The sequence below is a fragment of the Barbus barbus genome, assembly GCF_936440315.1.
Source record: "Barbus barbus genome assembly, chromosome: 4".
NCBI classification, from domain to species: Eukaryota; Metazoa; Chordata; class Actinopteri; order Cypriniformes; family Cyprinidae; genus Barbus; species Barbus barbus.
In genome coordinates, this window is record NC_136732.1 from 24,048,935 (window position 1) to 24,063,253 (window position 14,319).

Sequence of the window (14,319 nt, forward strand, 5' to 3'; positions counted from 1 at the left end):
TTGTGTAATGCAGAGTCGTGAATATAAATATCATATTATATTAGATATTATATTATATTATTATGTGTAGGGTCGACAAACAGTTTGCATTTCTGGTTTGCTGATAGTGGGGAAGAAATACACACTTTCTTATTTTTTATGTAGATGAAAAATTTCTGAGATGCAATATTCAAGCAGTCTCTGACTTTCAAAATCAGGATTTGTGGCTCGCTCTGAGATGCTTGTTGAATCCGAAGTCATCCAGAGTGAATTATGTATGTGTTTATGTGTGAATGTTTTTCTATGAGATTTGCTAAACCTCCTAAACTTACACAGGGTCAGAGGTTAGTATGTATAGGGTCGTAGGGATGTAGAGAAGGAGGGGCTGATAGTGGGAGAGGGAGGTGTGTTTAGTCTGTACAGAGGAAGTCCAACTGCTCCCCATGAACTGCGTTACTATCACAGACGTTGAAAGGGTATTTGGAAAGTCACTCACCCCTTCAGAGGCCTGATGTTTCCCACGCTGCCTTCCCATGCTCTCCGCACTTGCATCATATTTGCACGTCTATAAATAAAGCTCCTCCCGACCAGAAGCATTTGATAAACTGGTCCAGAGATGCACATGGACCACTATTAACCAAAGGTCATTAGCCTTTCCCACAATATGTGCTAACAGAGCATGGTAGGATGCTTTTGGACTAATTAAGATTACAATGTGTCTATATAGAAGTGTTGTGCCAGAAACATACTTTATTCATTTACACAAATTACAACTATGTGAATTCTTGAACAACGAATATTATACATTTCAGTAATTCAATACATGTAATAACACACAAAATCGAGCTTGCTTAACTAGACGTGTGTGTGTGTGTGTGTGTGTGTTCACATACTTGTGTATGTTTAGGGCCCTGGTGTATGTGGGACAGGACAGAACTGTGTGTCTAGGGGATTTAGGGCTTCACATATTTCATCTACTGCTTATTTTTCTTCTAACTCATGCCACCCAGTAGCAACACCTCATATAAACACTGCTGTCTTTGTCCAGATTGCTGTGAACTGTTGTTCTGCATTAGAATAATTTTGCATATTGATTACTTGTGTCCCCTTTTGGCCTTCTGTTTGTGCCCTTTTTATGGGAAACAGCTTGTTTTATTAGTTTTACTATTAGACTATATTATATTATTTCTATTTAGAAAATTATATTTACATTTATTTTCAAATTAGTGGACAAAAACAGACTGCTCCTTTTGGGAAATTATGATCATTATATTTAAAGCGGGTTTTTTTTGGGGGGGGGGGGGGGGGGGGGGGGGCATTGTAGTTGACTGTATAAAACAACAACTTTAAGCAGAAGCTAACCAGTTGCATTGGCAGTGGTCTGAACTAGCACACAAGTGGTAAGTGATAACCTACTATGGCTAGCACCCTTTACCTGTGCTTTTGAGTTTGGACTGGTAGATACATGTTTAGTTAGTTAGTTATGATCAATATATACTAAATGTGTATATACAAAATATATACAAAAAGTTCATACACTACTGGGGGCTTTTTTCAAACAAATTAATACTTGCATCAGAAATAAACGATGCATTAAATTGTTCAAAAGTGACTGTAAAGATTTTATATTAATACAAAAAAATATATTTTTTGCTTTCTATTTTCAAATAGATGCTGTTTTCTATTCATCAAAAAAATCCTGAAAAAATCCATCACGAATCCACAAAAATATTGAGCAGCAAAACTGTTTCCAACATTGATGATGACGACAACAACAACAATAATAATAATAATAATAATAAAAATAATAATGTTTCTTGAGCAGCAAATCAGCATATTAGAATGATTTCTAAAGGATCATGTGACACTGAAGACTGGAGTAATGATGCTGAAAATGTAGCTTTGTATCACAGGAAAAAATTACATTTTAAAATATATTTAAAAATTCTAATAATATTTTACAATATTACAGTTTTTACTGTATTTTTGATCAAGTAAATTCAGCCTTGCATGAGAGATTTCTGTCAAAGAAATATAAAATTCGGTAAAGGTCCTCAAGCCGAGATTCAAATTTAGGATGCCTGTAAAGCAACGGCATGCTATATGTTAGCACGTTGCCCACAAGGCTATCGGCACTGACCTGACCCCAAATTATTTAACAGTTGTGTATGATAAATATATACTGTTTTTTTGTTTGTTTGTTATTCTTGTTTACATTAGACATTTTATAATTTACATGATTCATCTTTAAATAATTTATTTGTTCATTCTCTCTCTGTATTTCTTGCTTCTGTACTTGTCTACAAACCTGGCAACAGCAGATATATTACTAGCTCTTGAATGATGAAATGCTTCATAAGTCTTGAATAAAAGTGTCTTTTAAATAGCTAAATGTAATTATTTTAAGCTAAGGCATTAAAACATGATTCATTTTAAGTAAAAAAACTATACTAATATTGACATTGCCACTCTGATTTCCTGGGCATCATTTTGGAGGCCGTGCAAAGAATTGCTTTGTTTTCAGGTGGGCTCGTCGTCCCCTACCCAGAGCATCCATGAAATGATGTCATGGAAACGGGTGTGTGCAGCAGAGAGCTGCAGGACTTCTTCTCTCATTGGCTGAGCCTGAGCCTTATCTGCACACTCTCTTGCTTTCAGGGAGGGTGCTGGCTGCATGTGTTCAGTCAGTCTCTTAACAGAAGACACAATAGAAGATGTTCATTATCCTTTATTTAACCAGTGATTTCTGATATTCAGTGGTTCTGAGACATGGTATGTAATTTGTGCTGTGCAATTAATCTTTAATGCCAAAGAGTGTAACAATTATATTCTAGTCATTGAGGTTGTGCATAATTGATAAAATCATTGTGGATAATTTAGGTCTTTAATTTAGTCATTGACCATGCATATACATTTTGATCAGTGAACAGTACAGTTTGGGAGAAACGGCTTGGTTAATATTTAAAGGAGGAAAATGCATGCATACTGACAGGAAACGCTAACATCTGTTTGTGTGCGGAGGGTTGTTGCTGTAGAGACACAGGCAGGCAAGGACATTGAGGAAGTGCAGACGAAGCTGGTAGAGGAAGATTCAGCTAGAAAGAGGTCATGAATTGGTTGGGCACCTCTTGCTGTTCGTTTTCAAAGAAAGTAGATCAGTGACAGGAAAAACTTGTTGCCTGCCAAGCATTTGGCCCATCTCTCACACTTAGTTTTAATTTACAGACCTGGGAATAATGCCACAAAACTCTCCGGTGAGGGTAAGCATTTTATACTTTCAAAGTGAGGTGAGTGTTGTGGTGTTTCAAGTCTGAGTTTTGCACTTGTTTGTGTATATGTGTTCACGCTTAATTTGATGTTAATTAGGGCTGTATACCTTGGAGAACCTGGCGATACGATACATACCTCGATACACAGGTCACGATTCGATACGTACCTCGATACAGAGCTGTCTCGATACGATTTGATACAATGTGACACGATTCGATACGATTCAATAAAAATACATGGGCCAGAGCCAATTAGTTAATGCTGAACACATTTACTCAAACAGAACTCTGCATTTTTCTTCAATTTATTGAAGACAAAAGTGCATTATAACAAAGTGCATTTTGCTTAAATATTTGCAACTTTAAGTGCTCTGATTAATTGTACACAAATTGTATTAATCTGGAAATTACCACAAGTCAACATTTAACTTTCCAAGGGTACAGTCTGAGCTCACACAAGCACAAAATCTTCTTCTTATTATTCTAAACTTCTTATTAAATCTTCTTATAATTCTTTTTTGTGACACCATGTACTGCCATAACATATTTCACTATGGCTGTGTCCAAATTCAGGGTCTGCATCCTTCGGAGTACTCATTTGAAGGATGTTATGTCACAGCGCTGCGACGAAGGCTGTCCAAATTCGTAGGATCCTTCAAATGCGGCCCACAAATACGTCCTCCTTTTCCCCGAATTGGAAGGATGGGTGTGGTGGATCTTTTCCCGTCCTACCTATCCCATAATTCTTTTCGGCAGAGCGTAATGGCGGACGAAGCGAGCGGTAGCGGAGTGGGAGAGGAGTTTCTCTGACAAAACAAGCTAAAGTTTATGCTTCGGCTCAATGAATTTGTAGGAGAAATTAGTAGAATACTTAAAAACAAATAAAAATAGGCTATAATGGCTTACCTGGATGTGACTGTCTTGTAGTCTGATATAAAAAACTCTCCGACAACGAGCAAAGAAAGTATTTAATTTATATTTACCGAAGAGGAGAATAACTCTTTGTTTGTCCATTTTCCCGCTTCTTGCTTGGCGCTGTCACGGTTGCTAGGCGACAGGATATGAGCAACGGGTAAGGGAGGGAACTGAAAGAAGGGTAGGCTGTCCAAATTCACAAACACCAACTTCCGGGTTTTGCGGACTTCGGAGGATCCCTCCTCCTTCAACCGGGTAGGAAGGATCCTAAGGAGGATGCAGACCCTGAATTTGGACACAGCCTATGAAATCGCTTAAATGCTACATCTTGCTTTAACATTTTCCATGAGTTTTTTTGAAACTCGCGGGCGCCACTGCGCCCCCTAATGGCTGGGCGGAATATCGATACTAAAGGCTAGAATATCGATACTGTATCTTTTTTTATTATATCGGTATGTATCTAAGAATCGATATTTTGAGCACACCCCTAATGTTAATTGTGGTTGTCCCTGATGAGCTACTTCTTTCAGAGAGTAGAGGTTAAAGGTCCCACGGCATGAAGATTTCACTTTACTCACATTAATATGAATTCCCCTAGCCTGCCTATGGTCCCCCAGTAGCTAGAAATGGCGATAGGTGTAAACTGAGCCCTGGGTATCCTGCTTCGCCTTTGAGAAAATGAAAGCTCAGATGGCTCAATCTGGAATCTTCCCTTTATGTCGTCATATGGGGAAAGGTTACCTCCCCTTTCTCTGGTTTGCCTGCCCATGAGAAACTGAGCTACGACCGTGCGAGGCGAGCACAATATTTTTTTTTCCTCGAGAGACATCATGGCTTGCAAACGAGTGAAGCACAGTTTTTTGGCACTTCAGATCTGTTCTACTATATGAACTGTCACATACTGTAATACAGCTGAATGCCCAATAAAGCTGTTTACATTTACATATTTTCTGTTGTCATACATAAAACAAGTATAAATAGTAAACACGACCCATTAATAATACATGTTAACCCTGAATCACTCTCACTATACTCCTTAAATCCTGACTTATAATCGCAACATCGTCTGATAAAATCAATATACATCTAACTTACACTAAAAAGCGACTATATGCAGTGGTTTTGGCTATATTACGGTTTTGCGTCTGAGTAATAAACTGCACATATTAACAGACAAACTATGTTCATATTTAAAAGTCCAAACAGTCAGTAAGCGACAAGTGCTTGGAAACGCTGTTTTGTAAATTATTTATTGATGAGTCTGCTGCTTTAAGGCAAACTGAAAGCGCTGCTTCTCTGCCGCTCGCTGCTCAGAACAGATGCCGAGAGAGGCGACACTGCGCCGGGAGAGTCAGACCTTGCACTTGCAGGGCAGTACTGGAGACATCTTCCAACTGAATGATAGTGTTTTTTTTTTTTAAGTCGCTGGGTTTGTTAGTATGTACCCGTTATGGGAAAAAAGCCTCCAAAAGGGTCTGAAAGTTACTAAATATTGTTCTAAAGTCGCGCTCGTGTGTGAGAGACGCGGGAGCTGATGGCAGCGGGCGGTGGATATTGTTGCAGGTAAAGTCTATGTGTGGGAAACACTGACCGTATCCAGACACAACATTTTAAACTAACCATTTGGAGACACTCTGCTATAGCCGCTGAGTTGCAACTTCTTCACCTGGTGCTTCTCCATCCAGATCAGATTCTGGGTCAAACTGAAAAGCTTGAACGACTGCGTGTCTACGAGCCATTGCGATACATCCACTGTCAACATTAGCTCATGGTACCGTGGCCATAAGCTGCAGTCCACACACCCACCCTCCACCTTGCCCCGCCTCTCTCCTCCTCATTAGCATTTAAAGCTACAGACACAGAAATGGCACGTCATAAAGAAAGCTCATTGTGGGACTGGTTCGTAGTGGCTGAAATTCTGCACCAAGGCTGAATTTTCGGGAACGAGACTTCAGATACAGTATTAGGGACCACTTAGGCCTATATAAAAGCATCCAAAAAAACAGCATGTCATGGGACCTTTAAGTTTAGAGTTGTGTGAAATAATGTTACCCCGAGCCATCAATAGAGTCATGGCTTACCATGTTCCTCTGTCTTTGCCATTTATACAGTCATGGATGATTACAGAGGAAGTAGCTGTCACTTGCTAAACAGTCTTATCTCTACTGCAGAGCAATGGTGTTCGATGAGATGATATAGCAGACTAAGTATCACTGGTAGCTGGTCACAATCTGTGACAAGGTACTTGTGTATTCTTTTAGGATCATTAACATGTTTTTAGTTAATTCCCACTTATTTATTGAGAATTTGCCATTTCACAAAAGTAATAAAATTTAAATGTTAAAAGGGACATTTAAACTTCTGATATATGGTTTTCTGATCGTACACATTCAAAGCAAGCGCACAGAAAATGGCTATCACACGGCATGCGAGTACTAAACTAGTTTTCTGTCAAGTCAAGTCAAGTTGAGCTTTATTGTCATTCCGCTACATATTTCGTTCCACTGTATGTCCCATTCCGGGACATACAGTGGAACGAAATGTCGTGCCTCACAGGACCACGGTGCTACATAAATACAGACATACAACAATGAAGTTAAAAAACACTATAAACCTATACACAACTAACCTACTGACAGATTTTAACTATAAGTATACTATATATAAATATTTACCCTATACAAACTAAAAAAAATAAAAGATGAAAAAATACAAACTATACGAATGCGTCACACAAATATTTACCCTGTACAAACTAAAAAAATAAAAGATAAAAAAATACAAATTATACGAATGCTTCACATAAATACTGTACATGTGCAAAGAGAAACATTTTGAGTCAAGCAGCTGGTTGGGCAACAGTGCAGGATGATTTGTAGTGCATGAGCATGTAAACATAGATATATTGCTGAGTCTTTTGTGGCATTGTGTACACGCAGCAGTGTATGTAAAGTGTCTACTGCACATAGAGGAGAGTGTGTTACTACAGGTGGTTTGTACAGGCCCACTCACCTGTGTGTAGCACACTACGTATTGCACAAAAAAGTTCCATACAGTTTTTTTCTTTGGTGTGGTAAGGTTTGGGATGGGGGGGTGGTCCATGTTTCAGGAGGAAGGGGTTTGCATGGGGTTTCAGAGGGGGGCGGGGTGATTTGAGTTCAGGGCTCTCACAGCCTGGGGGAAAAAGCTATTGACCAGTCTGGCGGAGCGGGCTCTGATGCTCTGGTACCATCTTCCTGATGGTAGGAGCTGGAAGAGACTGTGGGAGGGATGAGTAGAGTCCTTCACAATGCTGTTGGTTTTGCTGGAGCATCGTGTAAGGAAAATGTCCAGGATGGAGGGGAGAGGGGCACCGATGATCTTCAACGGAGTTTCTCCTGAAGTCCATCACAACCTCCTTTGTCTTCCCCACATTGAGGGACAGATTGTTAGTGCCACACCATTCAGCCAGCTGTGCCACTTCCTCTCTGTAGTGCATTTCATCGTTGTTGCTGATGAGACCTACCACTGTTGTGTCATCAGCAAACTTGATGATGTGGTTGGAGCTGAACTTGGCAGTGCAGTCGTGGGTCAGCAGTGTGAAGAGCAGCGGGCTGAGCACACAGCCTTGTGGGGCACCTGTGCTCAGTGTGGTAGAGCTCGAGGTGTTGTGGCCGACAGGGACTGATTGAGGTCTTCCGGTTAGAAAGTCCAGGATCCAATTACAAAGGGAATTGTTAAGGCCCAGCAGGTTTAGTTTATTTATGAGCTGTTGTGGGATTATTGTGTTGAATGCCGAGCTGAAGTCAATGAACAGCATTGTAACATAGGAGTCTTTATTTTCTAGGTGGGTAAGAGCCAGGTGGAGGGTGGAGGATATTGCATCGTCCGTAGAGCGGTTTGGACGGTATGCAAACTGGAGCGGTTCGAGTGTGTTGGGGAGGCTGGTTTTGATGTTGTGCATGACTAACCTCTCAAAGCACTTCAAAAGTGGTCTGTTTGCTGGGATTAGCATAACAGAGATGTGGTCCGAGTACCCAAGGTGGGGGCGGGGTACAGCCTTGTAAGTAGGGATGCAACAATACAATTTTTTTCAGAACCGATCCGATCCGATCCTGAAAATTCTGAGTATCTGCCGATACCGATCCAATCCGATACCAGCGCAGTTTTTTTTAAATCGATGTAGAATTTCTATATTTCTGTGTGTCTGTGTGTGTTACTCTTTTGTGTGTTGAACACAATCTACTACATATAGATAACATAATTTTAATAAAAAATAAAAAATGAAAAAAATATATAATCATAATCTATGACAAAAATACTAATATAAACTTGGTTGATAATACAGCAAAAGATACTCTAGAAAAATCATTGGTGCACAATAATTTTTATAAAACCTAGTGAAACATTTTTATTTACAATTAAAAGTGAATAAGTGTAGGACTAAATCTGGTGAAATTATACACATTGCTCTTTGAATTGTTGTAAAATACATTCATGAAAAAACAAGCAAATACATTTATATATAAATATATAGGCTACTATAAAATTAAAAAACATTTCTTTTAAATCTATAGCACAGTAATGAAGGCCTCAGTAACTGTGCGCTCTTGAAGAGAGTTTGACTGTAGTAACCGAACGCGACACGCAGTTTGATTGCTGAATTGAGCGGCGGAGAGAAGAGTTTACCTGAACTTGAATTTAAAGACTTAAATATTCATCTGTACCTCAGATTAAACTATGGAACAGCTTCAGAACACTTGAAATATAGTGCACAAAAACTTTATGGTGCTTTATAATGTTTTTGTGCCTTTTGTGGGGCTCAACAATAACACAGAATAGTATACGCTCAATATCGGATTTGGATCGGTCTCGTCTGACCGATACCTGATCCGCAGAAAATGACCGTATCGGAGCCGATACCGATCCTGAGTATCGGATCGATGCATCCCTACTTGTAAGCGTTCTTTACTGTTGTGTAAACAAAGTCCAGTGTGTTGTTTCCCCTTGTTCAGTTCACATGTTGGTAGAACTTTGGCAAAACTGTCTTTAAGTTTGCGTGGTTGAAGTCACCAGCTATGATGAAAAAGCCGTCAGGGTTATTTGTTTGTTGTTCACTGATGGCACTATACAGTTCACGAAGCGCGTCTCTAGCATTTGCACACGGGGGAATGTAAACCGCGACAATAACAATGGCCGTGAACTCCCGCGGCAGATAGAACTGTCGACACTTCACAAACATAAACTCCACCAGCGATAAACAGTGTTTTGATAATACCGCAGCATTGTTACACCAGTCTTTGTTGATATACACACACAAGCCACCTCCGCGGGTCTTACCAGATAGTGATGAATCTCTATCCGCTCGGTAGCTGGTTATTTCATGTCTTATTACGCTTAAACTGTCAAAAACACACAAGTTTACAGTAAAAAAAGTTACAAAAACGTTATGTCTGTGAAACAGCTGGGAAAGAAATTGCATGTTTATATTAGATCTGTGTGGCAGCAGCATAACATTCAGTAAATAAATCAATAAATCGACTGCTCTCTTGTCTCTTCTGAGGCTGGGACTCTAAATAGTTCATCAGTGCAGCCAAACAGAGAACAGTTATCATGCTTTTATTGAACTTTCGCCATGGCGAAACACACCGTTGTCTCTTTCGAAAACATAATGGCAGTGCCATAGGTGGAAACTTGCAGATAAAGGGGCGGTAATATTATAATAAGATTCCCTTACCACGTCATGAGGGTAGCGAAATCTGAGTGGATTATTTTTTCACAAACTTGTAGAGAAAGGCTTACCAAAAAAAAAACCCATTGTTCTTTTTCACGTTTTCTGGGTTGGCAGATGCACCGGAGACCCGATTATAGCACTTAAACATGGAAAAAGTAAGATTTTCATAAGTCACCTTTAATCATCCCAATAACATTTGTAAAAAATATAATTTCCTTTTTCATTTTGGGATAGAATATAGTTTGTGGCAGGTTTTATTAAATTCGTCCTATAAGGATATTACTCATGACACCATAAGTATTTCACTAAGACTCTCCACTAAGTTATTTTATCAGTCTCTGCTTAACTTATATGATTGAAACTCCAGTTGCCTGATCACAAGAATCCTGACCCTTACCTCATCTGAATGCCAGAAACACTTCTGCAGTTTAGCTCAGGGAAAATAATGACACTGCAGCTTCTGCTGGTATTCTGGGCAGACGCATTGATAAGACATCCTGGAACTGCCTGTGCTCTGCCTGGACTGCCAATTTCTTCTGTCTGTATTGATCTTGCACCCAGAAAGTCAAACAACACAGCACTATAATTAACTTAACGTTTTGGCTTTGCACTGTGGTTTTGCTTAGAGTCAAGATGTCATCTCCAGTTAACTATGAAATTTGATTTTGATCTTGTTTGTTCCCAATTACAGATTATCTCCTATTTGGCAACTAAAGTGACGGCCATCAAGACTGGACAGAGTTGGGCTGAGCAAAATCTGGTTGAACCAGGAACCTTTTAGGACTCGTTAGAAGTTTTTCTTGAAACCACAACAGCACCAGTTAAACGCAACTGGGTTTGTGAGTTGTGCAAACCAAGATGCCCATCTTAAAGCAGCTGGTGTCGGGGTCTCAGACCAAACGGCGCTCTCGTATGGACCTCACTACCGAGATGATCAGCGCTCCCTTGGGTGACTTCCGGCACACCATGCATGTAGGGCGCAGCGGGGAAGCTTTCGGAGACACCTCTTTCCTCAGCACTCGATCTGGAGAGCCATCCCAAGAAGGCCACAACTATCCTCGCTCTCCAAAACCGGGACTGCTGTCCCGTACCTTCCGGAGCAGCAAGCGCTCTCAGTCTGTCACCAGAGTAGACCAGCAAGACAATACCCTCCTTTCTCCCAGCGAGTCACCTACCTTTGTGAAGAATGCCACGTCCTTGCCCTTTCTGAACAATGAAGAAGGACAGGAGGGAGACAAGAGGGTGCTCAATAGTTTGACCTCCAGCCCCTCCAATGGGGCCTCTGCTGAAGCATTGGACTTGGAGCTCCATGAGAAGCATTTTGGGGTGTTGACCGACCTGCGACCTTCCCCATCTTACAACGGGGGAGGATTGAAGAAAGCTGAATCTGTGATGTCATTCCATGTTGATCTTGGGCCCTCGATGCTGGGGGACATCCTGGGGGTCATGGAAAAGGAAGACGATGACCAGGGGTTTGAAGAAGGCAAGAGCAGTGAGGGACGTGCATCTCCTCTTCACTGCAACCTGGGAGGAGTGGAAATGGATGAAGAAATGAGGGAGGTTGTTGTGAAAGAAGAGGAACCAGAGGGGTTAGTCGCTCACAGCGAGGGTCCCAAGAGGGCTCCCAGCTCTGTTGACTTGGAGATACAGAGTGAAGGAACCAGCACCCCAGAACCACACCACAAACACCCACATCACCTCGACAGCTGCTCAGTTTCCAGCTCAGGTTCAGCCGCCTTGGAGGAGAAACCAACCAGTGAGCCTTACGAGGAAGATATTGGAGTTACCAACAACACCTGCAACCCAGACAATGAACCCGCCTTCTCCTCCTTCATGGAAGATGAGGATGATGAGATCCGAGTATGAAACCCTACAATCAGTAAACCTTTCTGGGGATGGAGAGATAAATATCTCAGACCAGAATTTGACATTGTGTAAAGAGGAGAAATGTGGTATGTAGATGTAAGCACGTCAAAGCTGGACAGATGCCTCAGGTTCCTGTGTCCCTGTAGAGATAAGTTGGGGAGACTGCTTTAGCTCAGTCACCAAAGCCATCTGTCACACTACTGACCCATGCTAAAATGAGCAGCTGGATGTGTTGAGTCCAAAAGGGACCTGCTACATGTTCCACTGATAGCTCTGCTAAAGGAAAGACATGCACATCACCAAAATCGTAAACTACACTTGAGCAAGCAGATGCTGTTTTAAGCCATTTTCCCATAATCCCATGTGGGGTTGCCACAGTTGTAAGATGGAAATATCAGGGATTTTTAAAAAAAATTAAAGGTCATAGAGTTTTTCTCAGCTCTAAAATACTTTTGTGAAAAATTGCGTCTTGCGTTCTCAATGAAATTGTTAAAAAAAATCCTTACCTGGTAATCACAAGCAACCGGAATGGTCATGTAAATTCATTGGTCAAAAGCTGTGGGAACCCTGCATGACTTGGTGCCTAAAGATAATGGTTCTTTTGATTTAGAGCACTAGCGCATTGAAGTAAATCATATGATGTGTTCAGTGGCCCTCTGCATAAAGGTACAATATATTTTCAAAGTTAATTTCAGCCCTCTGCCATTGTCAGAAAAGTAATGTTGTGTTGGGAGAGAGCTCTTATGAGATAATCCAAATGTTTTATTGTACACATTCTTTGGGTTGCATTGTCAAAGCCCTACAAATACTTTATCTCTAGATCACATATAATTCAGTCAAGCATCCGGTAAAACTGTCATTTTAAGAGCTACTGTGGTTCAGAAGCTCAGGAAACATCCTTGTGCAGCTGATTACACACTGCACTGGCCTGAGCTCGAATGCTGATGATTTGAAGGTGATGGATGTTTGAGAACCTCTCCAGAGACTGATCATATTCCACTTTTGGGAAGAGTGGCAACAGGTGTCCCTCCATCAGATCTCAATTTTCAGTCTATACGTGTTTTGCATAGTAGTTGTTTGCTCAGTATCTTGCATATCTCACCACTTCCTTCCTGCACTTCATGGCGTGCGAGGGGAACTACTGTTTATTGCTGGAGTTTTTGATCAGTTTGATTCTCGCTGTCATTGAAACATTTAAACCATTGGTTAAGCAATATGTGTCATGTCAAGTACATCTAAAATGTCAGTTGTGTTAAGTCATGTCCTCTAGTAAATATGAACATGTCGGTTTTTATTAATTGTGTTAACTGTGACATTAGCAAGTTATGGCACTGGTATTGCTCCTCAGTAAATTCACTGGGGTGCTTTAATACACTGTTGAGCAAAGACACTAAAATTAATTGATTCCGTTTGATCTTTTGTCTTTTTCATTGTGTACATATGTCTACGTACAGTATAGCAGATGATCATGACTAAAATGAGGCCTTTATTACTGCAGACCTTCATGTGTGAATTAAATGCAGTAGTCTGCAAGTTTACTGTCTCTGAATTAAAGATCAGGCACTGTGAAGACAAGTCTTCGACTACAGTAAAACGAGATTTACCTGGAATTCTCAGCTGCTTCACACTTGGGGTCACATCAGCCTTAAGCAGAAAAGTGCCAAATCTAATCTAGCATGTACTGCCTAGTAAGCCTGACTTTTGAATATAATTTAACATGGTGAATTAATTCGGCTTTGCCTTAATCTACTATTTCAGATATGGGCCAAACGATCCATCTTGGTTTGATTACTGTAGACAGAAATGCTTAGCAAGAATTTACCTAATTTGCTTAAAGATGAACCTCAGTGAGAGAAAAAGACATGAGGTTAGCATTCTGTTTTATTTGCATAGCCTTGTGCTAGCAATCCATTTTAAATTTAGCAAGATAAAAACAAGTAAAAAGAGAGAAGTCTGTATTTGTATGAAATTGTGTGGCTGTGTGTGAGGTGGATTTAGAGAAGTTTATCTACATGTTAAACCCTCTGTGATAATAGTGCTGTTTGTCTCACCTATCTTTGCAACAGTTTCTATGTTCATCATGTATATATTCATGCTTGCCAGCCTTTTCAAGGCTATAACCGCTATATTTTTAAATAAAAGGAAAAGTCCACAAAAGTGTCTTTTCTTCATTTCAGAAATGTTTTCCTGTTTTCCTTGTAACATTAGGCTATTTCTTGATGTAGTTTGTGAGTGGCTTAAAGGGTTATTTCACCCAAAAATGAAAATGCTGTCATTAATTACTCACCCTCATGTCATTCCAGACTCGTAAGACCTTCGGACCGCCAGATTGTTGAAACACAAATTATTATATTTTCGATGAAATCCAAGATCTTTCTGACTCTCCACAGACAGCAACGGAATAACTACCACATTCAAGACCAAGAACGTTGTTAAAATAGTCTGTGTGATATTACTGGTCTTTGCGCACAAAAAGTATTCTCATAGCTTCATAAAATTACGGTTGAACCATTGATGTCAGAGGCCTATTTTAAAGGGGTGGTTGATTGCGATTTCACTTTTTTTAACGTTAGTTAG

The 14,319-nt window shown here is 40.3% G+C and overlaps 1 protein-coding gene across 3 annotated transcripts in view; it reads left to right on the forward strand.

Annotated features, from left to right (window-relative positions):
• Window positions 1-13,895, forward strand: part of cdc42ep4a (CDC42 effector protein (Rho GTPase binding) 4a) — a 28,631-nt gene extending 14,736 nt beyond the window's left edge. Inside the window, exons 1-2 of one of the 3 annotated variants that reach the window (XM_079415691.1) lie at window positions 2,662-2,751; window positions 10,568-13,888. In XM_079415691.1, the coding sequence (XP_079271817.1) occupies window positions 10,735-11,742 (1,008 nt within the window). In that variant the 5' untranslated portion in view covers window positions 2,662-2,751; window positions 10,568-10,734 and the 3' untranslated portion in view covers window positions 11,743-13,888. Of the gene's footprint in view, window positions 1-2,661; window positions 2,752-3,051; window positions 3,267-10,567 lie in introns of those variants that run through there. The other 2 variants (XM_079415692.1, XM_079415690.1) reach the window with 2 other exon arrangements.
• The last annotated feature ends 424 nt before the right edge of the window (window positions 13,896-14,319 follow it).